Here is an 18,714-nt window from a genome sequence, read left to right on the forward strand (position 1 = left end):
CAGACAGTCTCTGGTTCCTCCACATAGTCTGGTCTGGTCTCTGGACTAATGTGAGCTACTATCTAGACCTCTGGGGGACCACAGACAGTCTCTGGTTCCTCCACATAGTCTGGTCTGGTCTCTGGACTAATGTGAGCTACTATCTAGACCTCTGGGGGACCACAGACCCAGGAGACATCATCTGGGTCCTCCATTTAGGATTCAGGGACGTCAGGACGACAGGAGGACCATCTCAACGCTGAGACGCTTTAGAGACACAGAGTCTCAGGAACTTCTCTCTTCACTTCAAATATTTAAACTCACACAAACACCACAACAACGGGAATGTTGGGTATTCGCCTCCGTTGCCGTCCGGCAGGAATTGGCGTCCGTTTGCGTCTCTGCGTTGACTTTGTGTGTAATTGAAGGTGAAAATGTGGCGTTTGGTGTGAACACAACACGACATCTTTACAGCCACGAAGAAACAAACGCTACGTCCTGATTAGAATCGGATTTCAGTCATGAACACGTTCAAATCTGGAGCAGCTGAGTTACTGAAGACATACTCACACTTCATCAGACCAGGTCTCAGTCTCTGCTGTCCCCCATGGTCCACCCTGCAGGAAGACATGCAAACACCAGTAAACATGAAGCCCAGCTCCTCAGGCAGAGACTGTTGTCCATCTGTCCTCACGTGAGAGTGTCCAGTCTGATGTCTGTCCATCTGTCCTCACCTGAGAGTCCAGTCTGATGTCTGTCCATCTGTCCTCACCTGAGAGACCAGTCTGATGTCTGTCCATCTGTCCTCACCTGAGAGTGTCCAGTCTGATGTCTGTCCATCTGTCCTCACCTGAGAGTCCAGTCTGATGTCTGTCCATCTGTCCTCACCTGAGAGACCAGTCTGATGTCTGTCCATCTGTCCTCACCTGAGTGTCCAGTCTGATGTCTGTCCATGTGTCCTCACCTGAGAGACCAGTCTGATGTCTGTCCATCTGTCCTCACCTGAGAGTCCAGTCTGATGTCTGTCCATCTGTCCTCACCTGAGAGTCCAGTCTGATGTCTGTCCATGTGTCCTCACCTGAGAGTCCAGTCTGATGTCTGTCCATCTGTCCTCACCTGAGAGTGTCCAGTCTGATGTCTGTCCACCTGTCCTCACCTGAGAGTGTCCAGTCTGATGTCTGTCCATGTGTCCTCACCTGAGAGTCCAGTCTGATGTCTGTCCATCTGTCCTCACCTGAGAGTCCAGTCTGATGTCTGTCCATGTGTCCTCACCTGAGAGTCCAGTCTGATGTCTGTCCATCTGTCCTCACCTGAGAGTGTCCAGTCTGATGTCTGTCCACCTGTCCTCACCTGAGAGTGTCCAGTCTGATGTCTGTCCATGTGTCCTCACCTGAGAGACCAGTCTGATGTCTGTCCATCTGTCCTCACCTGAGAGTGTCCAGTCTGATGTCTGTCCATCTGTCCTCACCTGAGAGTGTCCAGTCTGATGTCTGTCCATGTGTCCTCACCTGAGAGTGTCCAGTCTGATGTCTGTCCATCTGTCCTCACCTGAGTGTCCAGTCTGATGTCTGTCCATGTGTCCTCACCTGAGAGACCAGTCTGATGTCTGTCCATCTGTCCTCACCTGAGAGTCCAGTCTGATGTCTGTCCACCTGTCCTCACCTGAGAGTCCAGTCTGATGTCTGTCCATCTGTCCTCACCTGAGAGTCCAGTCTGATGTCTGTCCATCTGTCCTCACCTGAGAGTCCAGTCTGATGTCTGTCCATCTGTCCTCACCTGAGAGTCCAGTCTGATGTCTGTCCACCTGTCCTCACCTGAGAGTGTCCAGTCTGATGTCTGTCCACCTGTCCTCACCTGAGAGTCCAGTCTGATGTCTGTCCATCTGTCCTCACCTGAGAGTGTCCAGTCTGATGTCTGTCCATCTGTCCTCACCTGAGAGTGTCCAGTCTGATGTCTGTCCACCTGTCCTCACCTGAGAGTCCAGTCTGATGTCTGTCGACCTGTCTTCACCTGAGAGTGTCCAGTCTGATGTCTGTCCATCTGTCCTCACCTGAGAGTGCCCAGTCTGATGTCTGTCCATGTGTCCTCACCTGAGAGTGTCCAGTCTGATGTCTGTCCATCTGTCCTCACCTGAGAGAGTCCAGTCTGATGTCTGTCCACCTGTCCTCACCTGAGAGTGTCCAGTCTCCAGTGTGGACCCTCCAGTCCAGCAGACAGCAGCTTGACTCCTGAGTCTCCTGGATGATTGTAGTCCAGGTCCAGCTGTCTCAGATAGGAGGGGTTGGAGTCCAGAGCTGAGGCCAGAGAAGAACAGCCGTCCTCTGTGATGAGACAACCTGACAGACTGAAGACAAACACTTCTGTCACTTCTGGGGACTTTACATAGACTTATGTCCATTTGTCCACTTTTTAAAATGAGAAGAAGTGATATTTGTCTTTTGTTGTGTTGATGTTGTTCTGGGTGGGATAAGCGTGGCTGAGTGATGGACAGAGATGGACAGAGGAGGACGTTAAAGGAAAGACAAGAGACGAGCTGAAATGATTGAGAGAGAAATTGAAGCGTTAGAACTCAACTCAACTTTATTTATATAGCACTTTAAAACAACCGTAGTTGAAAACAGAGTGCTGTACAGAGACATAACACAATGAAAACACTCAAATAAATAAAACAGACAGTAAAACAGGTGTTTCATTGTTTTTAAAAGCAATTAGAAACAATACAACACTAAATCAAAGCAGGGCCATAAACACACTAAAACAGGAGTAAAGTCTCATGTGGAGTTGAAAGCCAGGGAGTAAAAATGGGTTTTAAGACTGGTTTTAAAAATGGACAGTGAGGAGGCTTGTCTAATGTGCAATGGTAGCTCGTTCCAGAGTTTTGGGGCAGCAGTGGAGAAAGCTCTGTCCCCTCTGAGCTTCCTTTTGGACCTCGGTACCTCCAGGAGCAGCAGGTCAGCTGACCTGAGGCACCGAGCAGGAGGGTAGGGTTGAAGGAGCTCAGAGAGGTAAGGGGGGGCGAGACCATTTAAAGACTTAAAAACAAATAAAAGAATCTTAAAATGGACTCTAAAATGCACAGGCAGCCAGTGGAGGGAGGCCAGGACTGGAGTTATGTGCTCCCTCTTACGCGCTCCAGTTAGGAGGCGAGCGGCTGCATTTTGCACCAGCTGGAGACGTGCGAGGGAGGACTGGCTGGCTCCACAATAAAGTGCATTACAGTAATCCAGCCCAGATGTTATGAAGGCCTGGATTACTGTCTCAAAGTGCTTTTGTGCAACGAAAGGCTTCACCTTTGCCAGCTGCCTGATCTGAAAGAAGCTGGACTTCAATACTGAACTAATTTGCCGATCCAATTTAAAATCACTGTCCATTTTAAAACCCAAGCTTGTGACTGTTGGCTTTCCATAGTCTGTCAAAGGGCCCAAGTCAATGGGCGAGGGTTCACGAGAGCTGCTGGGGCCAAACCATCACTTCTGTTTTATTTTGGTTCAAATTTAAACAGTTCAAGGCCATCCAGGCTTTGATGTCTTGGAGACATGACAGAAGGGGTGTGAGGGAGAAACCATTTGTTAGAAAGAGAAGAACAACAGTAGAAACAGTCTATGTGGTCTGTCTTCAGACCTGGTGTGCCAACAAAGATCTGGTCTTGATTTTAAACCATCGAGCAAAGAAAAAAGGCTGGAATTCAATAACATTTCAACAATGTTTATAGTTTTCATGTTGAACTGGAGGAATTATGAAGAACAAGTACTCTGATAATAACAGTAAAATACAAAACACAGCTTTGAAAATGTGCTTCTTAAGAGTCTCAGAACATATGAGGCATTCAGGTGTTCAACTGGCAGTTGGAAGAAAAGAGTCTGTCTTGATTCAAAGCTCTGTTCTCACTGTCAGCGTTCCTCTTTGAGAGCAGCCGTGTGAACTTATCTATCGGCTCTAGATCTCACCCACCTGACTGACGTTTATCACCTCCACTCTCTGATCCATCTGTCAGCTGTCAGTGAGTCTCCTCAGTTGTCACCATGGAAACGTCACTCACAGAAACTCCAGTTTGCACAGATTTGATTAAGTTCAGAGTTAACGTTTCACCCCGTTGCATTACTGGGTAATTTAGTGTTTGTGAGTAGCAACCAGTGAGATGATTTAGCCTCCAACCATCTGAACCAGTGTAGTGATGCTAACGCTGCAGCAGTAAAATGGAAACGCTCCGTCATCATTTCATAATTCTCAATGATCCATCAGTTATGGGTCTGGGTCCTGATAGGACGGGGTCTGGGTCTGGATCTGGGCCAAGCTCCACCTCTTAGTGACCCTTGCTATAGAGCCTTTTACAGTCATTGTCATCATAAATGTGTGTGCACATGTTGGTGTTAAAATGGTGTTTTGTCTCCGCCGTGCAGACGAGTTAGAAGCTTTAAACTTTGAATTAAAACTGTCAGCAGCATCAAAATGTCTGCTTGGTTCATGTTCAGTTGTCAGAGTTGATATTCCAATCAGGCTTCAACCTCTGGTTCAGAGAAGTGAAGTCAAGCCTGAAGGTCCTCAAAGATGCATTCTCTCTGCTGGCCACTAGGGGGTGTTTTCATGAATAATATGTCTTCATTGCATCTGCATAGCTTTGAGTCTGCATGTGGGTCCTCCCTGCTGCTTCAGCCACCGTGACAAGAATATTAGTTCATTTCATATAAACTCAATAAACTCAACTGTATAGAAAGTGGTTCAAACTGGCTCCACCTTGACAGCAGAGACAGTCTGGTGTTGTAGTTCAGGCTCACATGTTCATGGAGTGACGTTCACAAACGTAGACTGACGTTTGCAACAGCATTTATAAACACCAGGTGGATTTATAAAACTATTAAAACATGGAACGGCAGGGAAAAGAGAAACAAGAGGTTTGGTTTTGTTCTTTTGCTGGCAAGTCGTTAGCAGCAGAAACAGTATTTCATCACCATGGTAACAGATTAGTAGCAAACGTGTCTTTTTAGGAATACGTGAATATAAATAACTGAATATTTGGTGCATGTAAACGCATCATTGAAAGCTTCATAGGTAAACTTCTCAAAGTAGTTGAATCTGACCTGAGAGTTTCCAGTCGACAGTGTGGACTCTCCAGGCCAGCAGACAGCAGCTTCACTCCTGAATCCTGCAGGTCGGTGTTACTCAGGTCCAGGTCTCTTAGACTGGAGGACTGGGAGCTGAGAACTGAGGACAGACCTTCACAGCTTCTCTCTGAGAGCTTACAGCCACTGAGTCTGAAGAGGAACCAGAAATTAGTGATGAAACAATTACAAACAACTGTTCATCCCCTCAGGTTCTAACTGACATTATTATCCTAATGAAGTTAATGATGTTTAACATGTTTGTTCATCAGGTTATTGTTGCAGCTGGGTGGCGTATTAGGCTCCATGGTGAGGTTAACGTCACACTGTGCCATCTCTTTATTTCTGTCTGAGTCTTCTTTCAAGACTCTCACTGACTCCGTTTCACCAATCAAACGCAGCCAGGCAGTCACATGACGGCACACAAACTCTCCACGCCCGGTTATAGATAGAACTCTTTTAACGTGTTTTAATTCTAAATCCTTGTCATTCAGAGACAAATGTGCATAAATATGCAAGTGTATGTGCAATCATTTATGGAGGAGTCACAATATACCGCCCACTTTTTGAAATCCCCCGACTTTTACCGTCTAAAGTCAGTGAATCTGTCGATCCTATTTAAGTTTCACTTTCAGTTGTGAATCAGTTCCTTTCTGAATGTTTCTGATGTGAGATTCTGTTTGTAGCTGCTCATCACGCAGATTCTTGTGGGTCGAGTCATTCTTATGTCGACAAAACTCAGAGAAAAGTTACAATAAATGTCTTCGACATGACTATCCATCACTGTGTGTGTGTGTGTGTGTGTGTGTGTGTGTGTGTGTGTGTGTATCTGTGTGTGTGTGTGTGAGTGTGTGTATTTGTGTGTGTGTATCTGTGTGTATGTGTGTATCTGTGTGTGTGTATCTGTGTGTGTGTATCTGTGTGTGTGTGTGTGTGTGTGTATGTGTGTGTGTGTGTGTGTGTGTGTGTGTGTGTGTGTGTGTGTATCTGTGTGTGTGTGTGTGTGTGTGTGTGTGTGAGCTGTTTTGTTTCTTTTCTTTCAGCTGAGGTAACAAACGCTTCATGTTAGAGAAAGCATTGGTTTTTATGTAACTGGGGGGTTAGCTGCCCTTCCAACGTCTATGCCTCCTGGTAGTCTCTCAGATCACCAGGTGCGGGGCCACAATAATCAGAATTTACTCAGAAGTTACTCAGTACTCGAGTAGTTTTTTCACTAAATACTTTCTTACCTTTACTCTTCAGTAACTATTTAGAACTACGTTTTACTTCTTTACCTTTTGCAGTTGGGAAAACCAATCAAATGGTTCAGAATGCAGATAGAACCTTGTAATTCCAAGATGGATTGTTGTTTTCTGAATGAAAAACTATATTTACAGAGCTTTGCTGGAGGCTTGGACCACCGGCAGCAGCCTCAGAAGAGCCTCCTCTGAAGCAGAGTATTCCTTCAGGTCAAACACGTCCAGACGTTTATCTGATGACAGTAAGATGAAGGCCAGAACTGACCACTGACCAGGAGACAGTTCATTGGAGGAGAGACGTCCTGAAGTCAGATACTGTTGGATCTCCTCCACCAGAGAACGATCATTCAGTTCATTCAGACAGTGGAACAGGTTGATGCTTCTCTCTGGAGACAGATCCTCATCAAGCTTCTTCTTGATGTACTGGACTGTTCCCTGATTGGTCTGTGAGCTACTTCCTGTCTGTGTCAGCAGACCTCGTAGGTGTTTCTGATTGGTCTCTAGTGACAGACCCAGAAGGAAGCGGAGGAACAGGTCCAGGTGTCCGTTTGGACTCTGTAAGGCCTTGTCCACAGCTCTCTGGTGCAGATGTTTTAGTTCAGGTTTGTCTCTGGAGACTTTAGACCACCAGGAGTTTGTTGGTTCTACTGCCATCAGATTGACACCAGAGTTGATGAAGGTCAGATGGACATGAAGAGCAGCCAGAAACTCCTGAACACTCAGATGGACGAAGCAGAACACCTGGTCCTGGTACAGTCCTCTCTCCTCTCTGAAGACCTGTGTGAACACTCCTGAGTACACTGAGGCTGCTTTGATATCGATGCCACACTCTTTCAGGTCTGGTTCATAGAAGATCAGGTTTCCTTTCTGCAGCTGCTCAAAAGCCAGTTTTCCCAGAGACTCAATCATCTTCCCGGTCTCTGGACTCCAGTGTTGATCCGTCTCAGCTCCTCCATCATACTTGACGTTCTTCAGTTTGGACTGAAACACCAGGAAGTGGATGTACATGTCGGTCAGGGTCTTGGGCAGCTCCCCTCCCTCCCTGGTCTTCAACACGTCCTCCAGAACTGTAGCAGTGATCCAGCAGAAGACCGGGATGTGGCACATGATGTGGAGGCTCCGTGAGGTCTTGATGTGGGCCATGATCCTGTTGGCCTGCTCCTCATCTCTGAACCTCTTCCTGAAGTAGTCCTCCTTCTGTGGGTCAGTGAACCCTCTGACCTCTGTCACCATGTCAACACACCCAGGAGGGATCTGATTGGCTGCTGCAGGTCTTGTGGTGATCCAGAGGCGAGCAGAGGGAAGCAGTTTCCCCCTGATGAGGTTTGTCAGCAGGACTTGGACTGAGGTGGACTCTGTAACATCAGTCAGGATCTCGTTGTTGTGGAAGTCCAGAGGAAGTCGACACTCGTCCAGACCATCAAAGATGAACACAACCTGGAACTCTTCAAACCTGCAGATTCCTGCTTCTTTGGTTCCAGGGAAGAAGTGATGAAGGAGTTCCACCAAGCTGAACTTCTTCTCTTTCAGCAGGTTCAGCTCTCTGAAAGTGAATGGAAACGTGAACTGTATGTCCTGGTTGGCTTTGTCTTCAGCCCAGTCCAGAGTGAACTTCTGTGTTAACACTGTTTTCCCGATGCCAGCCACTCCCTTTGTCATCACTGTTCTGATTGGTTCATCCCTTCCAGGTGAGCCTTTAAAGATGTCTTCTTGTCTGATGGTTGTTTCTGGTCTGTCTGGTTTCCTGGATGCCGTTTCAATCTGTCTGACCTCATGTTCCTCATTGACCTCTGCAGTCCCTCCCTCTGTGACGTGGAGCTCCGTGTAGACCTGATTCAGGAGGGTTGGGTTTCCTGCTTTAGTGATGCCCTCAAACAAACACTGGAACTTCTTCTTGAGGCTAGACTTGAGTTTACGTTGGTACATTGGACCAGCGGTTCCTGGATAAACAACAAAGGAACCCAGTTAGTGGATCCTACAGACCCTTTTACAGTCTATGAACAAGCCATGTGTTAGAGACATGTATTCCTATAGTCCTCAGTAGTAGTGTCTTTATGAGCTTCTTTCATGATTAAATCATAACTATTGGACACAAAATCAATCAGGTGCACCTGATGAAGCCAACAGAAGTCAAATAAAAGACATTTACAAGACAAACAGAACTGGAAGGATATATAACCCTTTGAACTGCAGCTGTAAAGCTCAGTGAGTCAGTCTAGAAATAAAGAGCCTCTTGTATCGCCTCAATGTGCCGTTCTGGTTTTGAAAGGAAAATTCACCAGAATGAGATTTTTAAGGCAACAAAACAGAAACACTGACCTCTGGTGGCGTCTGCTGGTCACTACAACACATCACAATACAGCATCATAGAAAGAGACAGTATTGATGACGGTGTTGAAAATAGTACCGTTGGGATTTCTAAATATCCTGGTAGACCGTAATCCTCCACGCTGAGACGCCACCAATGAAAACATGGAGGTGTCTTCGTAGAAGCCTGTTTTAAATACATTTTTTCTTTTCATCTACCAACACTGGAGTTATACGAGCTGTAAGTCACCAGTTAACACGGTCACTGGGTGAAGTGAAACACCTGTTCCTCTGAAACGGTCGTGATCCTGTCTGAACTCTGTAGAACTTGAGTCTGTTGGAATATCGATTCTGACAACCGAACACGTAACAAGTAGACATTTAGATGCTACTAACAGTTTAAATTCACTGTTTAAAGCTTCTAACTCGTCTGGATGGTTGAAGCAAAGCAACATAAATGTTGACATCATGCGTACGCATAATAATGATGATGTCAGCTGTAATCAGGTCTGTAGACAACCAGAGAACCTAAACATTGAAGTTGTGTGCAGCCTATTAGGAGAAATATGAAGTTCTTCATGTTGAATCCTTCTCTTCTTTCCACCATGTTAAATCTGTTAAAATCCTCTTACTGATCTGCACACAGTCAGCCAGCTCCTCCTGCTTCATTCTCCTCAGGAAGTCCACTGTGATCTTCTGAAACGCCTCTCTGCTCCTCCTCTGCTCTTCATCCTCACCGTCCAACAACTCCTCATCCTCACTCTCCAAGCATTCTGGGTAATCTGGACTCAGGACCTTCTGGATCTTCTTCAGCTCGTTCTTCACAAAAGTGCTGATGTTCTCCTCCAGCAGCTGGAACAGAAGGATAAACTGAACATGAACTCTAAAGAACCCAACATGGGATTCATGTGTGGGTCTGAGCAGCATGGAGACCACTAGAACCTGTTCAGCATTGAATCTGTAGTTGATGTGGTTAATAGTGAAAGGTGAGCTTGTACATGTACTCACCATAAATATGGAGTCCAGGTCTGTTTGATGCTGCTGGGTCAACGGAACCTCTGAGATCTGCTGAACTCTGTGGAGAAAACCAAGTTTAAAGAGTCACTAAACCACAGACTGGAGATCACAAGTGGACGTCGTCATGGTGACAACGCCTGTTGGTTTGTGGACTACGGTTTTGAAGCCTCGGATTCTGCACAAAGGGTGGATCTGATGAACACAAGCGGTAGAGCGGAACCCAGAGCAGCAACCTTACTGGATCTGGATCCATCTGGATTCTGGTGTGAATCTGCTAACAAAGTTAGCTTTATAATTCAAGGTCAACTTTACAGCTAAGTGTTTAAGTCATCTTAGTAGCTAACTAGCATTGGTAGAGACCTGTCAATCAGCAGGTAAGCCCCGCCCCCTAAAGCATCCCCTGCTTTCTGGTCTGGTGGACTCTAAATGGACCATAATGTACTAAATGAACATCATGCTGGATTGAAGAAGACTTGAAACTAGAGATTGAGACCATAAACTCATGTTTACAATGTTTACTGAGATAATACATCAAGAGAGAAGTACGACCATTTTCTCATAGACTTCTATACAACCAGAGAGGAGTCGCCCCCTGGTGGCCAGCAGAGAGAAGTAGGACCATTTTCTCATAGACTTCTATACAACCAGAGAGGAGTCGCCCCCTGGTGGCCAGCAGAGAGAAGTAGGACCATTTTCTCATAGACTTCTATACAACCAGAGAGGAGTCGCCCCCTGGTGGCCAGCAGAGAGAAGTAGGACCATTTTCTCATAGACTTCTATACAACCAGAGAGGAGTCGCCCCCTGGTGGCCAGCAGAGAGAAGTAGGACCATTTTCTCATAGACTTCTATACAACCAGAGAGGAGTCGCCCCCTGGTGGCCAGCAGAGAGAAGTAGGACCATTTTCTCATAGACTTCTATACAACCAGAGAGGAGTCGCCCCCTGGTGGCCAGTAGAGAGAAGTAGGACCATTTTCTCATAGACTTCTATACAACCAGTGAGGAGTCGCCCCCTGGTGGCCAGCAGAGAGAAGTAGGACCATTTTCTCATAGACTTCTATACAACCAGAGAGGAGTCGCCCCCTGGTGGCCAGCAGAGAGAAGTAGGACCATTTTCTCATAGACTTCTATACAACCAGAGAGGAGTCGCCCCCTGGTGGCCAGCAGAGAGAAGTAGGACCATTTTCTCATAGACTTCTATACAACCAGAGAGGAGTCGCCCCCTGGTGGCCAGCAGAGAGAAGTAGGACCATTTTCTCATAGACTTCTATACAACCAGAGAGGAGTCGCCCCCTGGTGGCCAGTAGAGAGAAGTAGGACCATTTTCTCATAGACTTCTATACAACCAGTGAGGAGTCGCCCCCTGGTGGCCAGCAGAGAGAAGTAGGACCATTTTCTCATAGACTTCTATACAACCAGAGAGTAATCGCCCCCTGGTGGCCAGCAGAGAGAAGTAGGACCATTTTCTCATAGACTTCTATACAACCAGAGAGATTGACAGTTAAAGGCACTTCAGCTTTGGCTTCACTTTACAGAACTGGTCAGCTCCGATGTAAACCCACTTTAGCATATATTAGCTTAGCTTAGCTTGCAGTAGCTGTCACGTTAGCCAATTTAGCTTCTCACTGACTCTTAACTTTCCTCTGGCTGGTCTAGACCTGATTCATCCTCTAAGGAGGGTTCAGGTTCAGTTCTTACCTTCCATCATCAGCTTGGTCAGCTTTAAATCCAATATTGCGGGGCATAGACCAGTCACTCTTCATGGACACACAGCTGGGTCCAGGTCCAGGGGAGTCTGGTCTCTGCTGCTGCATCCTGATACATTAAATACAATTTCAGATTCTAACTAGTTGAGCTTCATGAATCAGTTTGCTCTGTTTATCTTTATTTTGATGAGTCTTGCTCTAAGAGTTGATGCTTGTGTCAAAATCAATACTATAAATGGATCTGGGTCACATCAGACCACGTTGTGGACCCGTGAACACCCGTCTTAGTGCTGGACTCAGCGTTTTGCTAGCATAATGTTAGCTTTGTGGTTTGTAGCTGTGCCTAAGGGTTCTATGAGCTGAGCGGACTAGAAATATCTCCCGTTGCCAAGTCGTATCTAAGGTCCGTCCTATTAACGGGAGCAGTGGACAATGTTTCCGTTGCATGAGAACCTTATGGGGTGACAATGATGTGGAAACGGAGTTATGACTCTGTCCTTCACGTAGTCCATTACCTCCTGATAATAGACACCTCCTCATGCATTATCAGTTACGTTAAAACCTATAATAAGAGTCTGGTGGATATAAAGTGTCTTACTTAATACTCTACAACCTCCCTTGAGTGAGAGGAAGACGGTGCTCGAGTTTGGTGTTAGTTTGGAGTCTTTCTGTTCTTAGCTTAGCTTAGCCTGGCCGCTACTCTTCTATGTCATTAACTCTTTACTTTTCCCGTCTGTGAGTCTTTTCTTTCAAGAGGTTTTCTCCTCATTGTCTCTTTAAGGTTGGATTGTTTATTTCATATTCTGTAGTTTAATCCCAGTTAAAAAGGATTTAATTGGTCCTTTCTGTTCGAGCTTCAGGGAAACAAGAGACTGTCTGTCACTCATCGTGGTTCAGAAGACAGAACGGGTTGCAGGATTCAGGGCTGGTGGACTCTGAGTTACTGATTAAGGTGCTGGTCTAGACCTGATTCATCCTCTAATGAGAGTTCAGGTTCAGTTCTTACCTTCCATCAGCAGCTTGTTCAGCTTTAAAACGAATAGGGCAACCCATAGACCGGTCACTCTTCATGGACACACAGCTGGGTCCAGGTCCAGGTCCAGGGGAGTCTGGTCTCTGCTGCTGCATCCTGATACAATAAATACAATGTAAGAAATACTTTTACTATGATATTATCCCAATACAATATGATCATGATACATAGGTCACGATATGGAGGAAACCCCCCTTCCTATCTGCAATGTCATGAGTGGTGCAAATAAACATAAAACCATCCTGCTGTCAAACTAAGTAGTGTGAGGGGCAAGTTGCATTGTGGGAGATGTTTGGCAGTTCAGACCATCACATTATTCATTCAGCAAATGTTTCATGTGTGTAAATTACAAACCACTCAGGTGGAAGATTCCATCAGCTGTTGTGAGTTATTGTTGGTCCACACTGTGTTTTTGTGGTCCAACAGACCAACAGAGAAAAGATCTGAATTTCCAGTTAAACTTTCATTCCTATCATATCAATATTTGAAGCTGATCAGCTGAAGTGTCAGCAGGTTACAGCGTCAGGTCCAGGTGTGTGTCAGGTTAATATTTAATCTGAATATTTATTTGACTTATCATCAAACTTTACTGCTTCTTCTTCTCAGACAACTAACCGTATTGAAGGCAATTAAAGCTTCTGGTCTCAGTGATTGTTCACCAAAGTGAAAACAAATGGATTCAACAGGAGAGTCGACACTAGATTCAGATCATCCCCGACATGGACTACAAAGGTCTGGACCAAGACCTGGGCCCTCATTTATAAAACTGTGCGTAGGATCCTAACTAAAAGTGTACGTACGCCAAAAAGCCAAAGTTTGCAAAAAAAAATCTGATTTATAAAACTGTGCGCACGCAAGCTGTACGCAATGTTCCCTTTATAAATCACAGGATCACCTACAAGTGTGCGTACCTGAGTCCCGCCCTGTACACGCCCACATTTTACTATGTTAATGAGCCGGCATGCAATCGTTTCCGTGTGGTGAATCACGGCGACAGGTCAGGAAAAAGCAAAGAAACGTAACTTTTCAGAAACGGAGAAAGAGACACTTGTTGGGGAGGTGGAGGCCCGGACAATCATTTAATTTAGTGGCCACAGCAGCGGGATCACGAATAAAAAGACGCAGTGCGAAGGCAACACATTGCTGCTGCAGTCAACGGCGTCAGCTGGACGGAGCGGACGGTGATCTGAAGGTAAATGACATCTTTCTGCTCCTAACATGGATTTAATGTATTGCTAGAGTATTTGAGGAGGTTTGACTTTGATGTGACTTTGACGGGGATTGTGTCTGAAAAGGAGGGAGAAACAGACGCGACTGAGACCAGAGGGATAAGGGTGAACAGATTTTAAACTTTTATTGTTTATAAAACAAAACGTGAAATAGTTTCTGTCCTTCCAGAGTCTGCAGCGTGTGACGTAGAGGAGGGTGACGGTGAGGAGGGTGATGTGAGGAGGGTGACGGTGAGGAGGGTGATGTGAGGAGGGTGATGTGAGGAGGGTGATGTGAGGAGGGTGATGTGAGGAGGGTGACGGTGAGGAGGGTGACGTGAGGAGGGTGATGTGAGGAGGGTGATGTGAGGAGGGTGATGTGAGGAGGGTGACGGTGAGGAGGGTGATGTGAGGAGGGTGACGGTGAGGAGGGTGATGTGAGGAGGGTGACGGTGAGGAGGGTGACGGTGAGGAGGGTGATGTGAGGAGGGTGATGTGAGGAGGGTGATGTGAGGAGGGTGATGTGAGGAAGGTGATGTGAGGAGGGTGATGTGAGGAGGGTGACGGTGAGGAGGGTGACGTGAGGAGGGTGATGTGAGGAGGGTGATGTGAGGAGGGTGATGTGAGGGAGGGTGATGTGAGGAGGGTGATGTGAGGAGGGTGATGTGAGGAAGGTGATGTGAGGAGGGTGATGTGAGGAGGGTGATGTGAGGAGGGTGACGGTGAGGAGGGTGACGTGAGGAGGGTGATGTGAGGAGGGTGATGTGAGGAGGGTGATGTGAGGAGGGTGATGTGAGGAGGGTGATGTGAGGAGGGTGACGGTGAGGAGGGTGATGTGAGGAGGGTGATGTGAGGAGGGTGATGTGAGGAGGGTGAAGGTAACGGGCCCTCGGCACAGCGTCCGGGTCCGGCACAAAGCAGCAGCGCACCCCGGACGAATGGCACATCAAGCGGTCGGTGCTCACTGATGCCGTCCTGCAACTTCAGCGAGACACAATCACCGCCATCAACAACGTTGCAGATGAGCTACGGCAAACGCGCACTGTGATTAATAAAATAATACGTTTACAATGAACATTGATTGTTGTCTTCCTTATCTTACAAACGCAGCATAACATCCTCACGGATTCTTGCGCCCTGTTGATACCCCTCCAGTCGGGCAGGGGGCCGTGGCTCATCATGCTGGGGTCTCTACCACCTTTGCCGGGTGGTAGATTCTGCCTCCTGAACGTTCGGTAAAGTTGCGCTCTCCACGCTCCACGACTGAGCGCGCACGAGCGTGGCACTCATTATAGCGCATTTCCTCTGCGCTCTGGTGGTTTAAAAACGAGGATAAGTGTAACAATTATACGATGGCTTGATGGCTGTATGTATGTGTGTTGATGATATATGCACATAAATAAGGAGAATATCTAGTTATTCCCGCTGTGTTCTACAGGGATCTAATGGAAGGTATTTATACTGTATTACATGCATTTGGGCCGTCTCCTCCTCCTGCAGTGACAGCGCTGATTCAATATTTCAAAATGATTTTGATTTAAGATACAAGTCAGATTTTAAAAGAAGGTTTTAACATGAAAAAAACTATCACTCATTAAAAGCGTCAAAAACATTGCTGGAGTTCATCATGATAACGCAGATCTAACGTATGATATGGAGTGTAATTAAATGTGTGCGAGTCATCAAAAATATATAGTTCTTCTCACGTTTACTGCTGGTTCCCTTCCAGTCTCCAGAATGTGCGTACCGGTACGCACGCCTCAGAGTTTGCTTACGGGTACGCACACTTTGCGTGGAAAGTGGCGTACGCACGTTTCCAGCCCCGTTTTGTGCGCACGCAAGCTTTATAAATGAGGCCTCAGGTATGTGTCATGAAAACTGTGTGTGTGTGTGAACTGAGGACAGACCTTCACAGTGTGGACTCTCCAGACCAGCAGACAGCAGCTTCACTCCTGAATCCTGCAGGTGGTTGGTACTCAGGTCCAGGTCTCTTAGACTGGAGGACTGGGAGCTGAGAACTGAGGACAGACCTTCACAGCTTCTCTCTGAGAGCTTACAGCCACTGAGTCTGAAGAGGAACCAGAAATTAGTGATGAAACAATTACAAACAACTGTTCATCCCCTCAGGTTCTAACTGACATTATTATCCTAATGAAGTTAATGATGTTTAACATGTTTGTTCATCAGGTTATTGTTGCAGCTGGGTGGCGTATTAGGCTCCATGGTGAGGTTAACGTCACACTGTGCCATCTGTTTATTTCTGTCTGAGTCTTCTTTCAAGACTCTCACTGACTCCGTTTCACCAATCAAACGCAGCCAGGCAGTCACATGACGGCACACAAACTCTCCACGCCCGGTTATAGATAGAACTCTTTGAACGTGTTTTAATTCTAAATCCTTGTCATTCAGAGACAAATGTGCATAAATATGCAAGTGTATGTGCAATCATTTATGGAGGAGTCACAATATACCGCCCACTTTTTGAAATCCCCCGACTTTTACCGTCTAAAGTCAGTGAATCTGTCGATCCTATTTAAGTTTCACTTTCAGTTGTGAATCAGTTCCTTTCTGAATGTTTCTGATGTGAGATTCTGTTTGTAGCTGCTCATCACGCAGATTCTTGTGGGTCGAGTCATTCTTATGTCGACAAAACTCAGAGAAAAGTTACAATAAATGTCTTCAACATGACTATCCATCACTGTGTGTGTGTGTGTGTGTGTGTGTGTGTGTGTGTGTGTGTATATGTGTGTGTGTGTGTGTGTCTGTGTCTGTGTGTGTGTGTGTGTGTGTGTATGTGTGTGTGTGTGTGTGTGTGTGTGTGTGTGTGTGTGTGTGTGTGTGTGTGTGTGTGTGTGTATCTGTGTGTGTGTGTGTGTGTGTGTGTGTGTGTGTGTGTGTGTGTGTGTGTGTGTGTGTGTGTGTGTGTGTGTAACTGTCTAAAACACAGCAGAAAGTAGGACTAGCTTGTGTTCATTTAACGTCATGTGACTCGTGAGTGGTGGCACGAGCCCTAGCAGTAGCGTACCTTCTGTTGGGGAGATGGGTCCGTGAACGCTGCGGCCATCAGACTTTCGTGTTGAAGTCGACACCCGGAAAACGGATAACGAGTCGTTTCCCGTTTTACGCTTCAAAATAAAAGAACGAAACACGGAAATGACTCGTATCCCGTTATTCGTTTTAAAATCGGAAAACGAGAAACGGAAAACGACTCGTTAACTGATATTAGATATTGTGTTCATGAATGGGATTCGGGGATGAAATAGTGCCATTTCTCATTCCAGATTTTGCCTTCACGTCTTTTTTAATGACCCGGAAGGCGCCGTGTTATGCAGCGTGAACACTTGATCTGCTCCGTAGACCGATTACAATGTCTTTATCTGAATATTCAGATTTTAGAACAGCCAGGAGGTCGAGCGGGAGGTCTTGTGGTGATCTAGCCCAGCATGAGTGACCACTCTGGTCTCCTGCGAGGCTTTTCAAAACGTGAGCGTCAGACGCTGTCGGAGCGTTTATGAACAGTGTTTTAGAGCTCCTCCTATAGGCTTTCAGGTAATCCGGACCATGCAGTCATACAGCCTCACACGAATGGGCCTTTTGTTCATTAATCACACATCTGGACACATCTGAACGGATAACATATACTTATTATACTAATAATGAATCATTATTAAATGCTCACATACGAGGTCAACGATAATGACAGGACTATGACTGCTACAGAGATCACAGCAACTTAAAGCTGTCTGTCTGGGCAGAAATCTTTCAGTCCCTGCTCAGAGCACCACCGGCTCCTCTCGGAAAAGCCTCGCAGGAGACCAGAGTGGTCACTCAGTGCTGGGCTCGATCACCACAAGCAGGGCTGGACTGGCCATCGGGCATATCGGGCATTTGCCCGAAGGGCCGATGGTGATTTTTTTTATTTTTACTAATGGTATTAGTGTTATTAATGGTATTAGTCATGATACATATTCAGTGTTTCCCACACATTGAATGGACTTAACTAGCGGCTCTAATAATAGGCCTAAACAGGAGGGCAGCAGCGCTTATTATAAGGGGAAATCCTCGCGGCTGGTTTGGTTCATCAACGTTCTGTTTCCCCCCGTCGCCATGGCAAGGCGTCCCCCCCGCCGACCCCCCTTTAGCTGCGCGAGTTTGACAGTGCGTGCGCGTATGTCAAAACCAAAACACCAAGGAAGGCTGAGGAATAGTCACCCACTTATATTAATAATAATAATAGTCATAATAAACTAATAGTATAAATTTGCAGCCATCCCCAACCGTGCGGACCCAGTGACTAACTAATAACCTGCCATAAGGTGAAATAAAGAGTCGGTGAAGGTGAAAATATATTCACAGATTCGGGATCAATACATCTGAAGTGAAACGTTTTCAAACACAAATGATGCCTCTTCCCCACCGTAATATCAAAGACTACGAGCTACAAGCACCAAAACACAGATTTTTTACATAAATCAGCTGTTCTCCGAGCAGAACGGAGAACATTGATCTCTATGCGCAGCCGGCAGCCGGGCGAGTGCGCAGGGACCGTCTGCAAATTACAAGACAAAAGCAAGACGCTGCAAACAAAAACCATTAACGCTACTGTTATACAATATTGTTTTCCTCTTGTGCGCCACTAGTGCTGTTGTTTATTGTTGTTGATCAAAATATTCTCCAGGGGCATTCAAATAAATAAATCGTTGATATTGGACTTATTTTCTTTCAAGCGTACATTTGTATCTGTCCCTCAACACAGGCTATGACTACTACTACTATCTGCTACTACAACCAACCTGGACATAATTTGGCCCTCAGTGAAAACTAATTGGGGAACCCTGGAAGGCTCAGCACTGTGTTTTAGTCATTTTTCTTTTCATCTTTTCTTGAATGCTTCAACTCCTCAACCCCATTTAGTATGTCAACATTTTGTATCAGTACCAGCAGTTTGTAAGAAATTGGTCAGTAATTGATGTCATATTTTGGTTCTCAAAATTCACCAAATTGATGCATTAAAATTAAATCTATTAAAAATATTCTCCCGGGGGGGCATGCCCCTGGACCCCCCTACAAGATCACAAGCCCCCCACGATAGAATCCTGTGGGAAACACTGCTATTGGTACACAAAAC

The 18,714-nt window shown here is 46.1% G+C and overlaps 1 protein-coding gene across 10 annotated transcripts in view; it reads right to left on the reverse strand.

Annotated features, from left to right (window-relative positions):
- The window catches only part of LOC311008608 (uncharacterized protein), a 248,212-nt gene that overhangs the window by 61,248 nt on the left and 168,250 nt on the right, over window positions 1–18,714 (reverse strand). For 9 of the 10 annotated variants that reach the window (XM_084002348.1, XM_084002350.1, XM_084002354.1 and 6 more), the window contains 2 exons: window positions 12,352–12,474; window positions 11,338–11,454 (listed from right to left, as the gene is read on the reverse strand). In XM_084002348.1, coding sequence (XP_083858474.1) covers window positions 11,338–11,454; window positions 12,352–12,474 — 240 coding nt within the window. The remainder of the gene's footprint in view (window positions 1–11,337; window positions 11,455–12,351; window positions 12,475–18,714) is intronic. The other variant, XM_084002347.1, reaches the window with a different exon arrangement.

Source organism: Eutrigla gurnardus (genome assembly GCF_963514095.1).
Source record: "Eutrigla gurnardus genome assembly, chromosome: 23".
Classification (NCBI taxonomy): domain Eukaryota; kingdom Metazoa; phylum Chordata; class Actinopteri; order Perciformes; family Triglidae; genus Eutrigla; species Eutrigla gurnardus.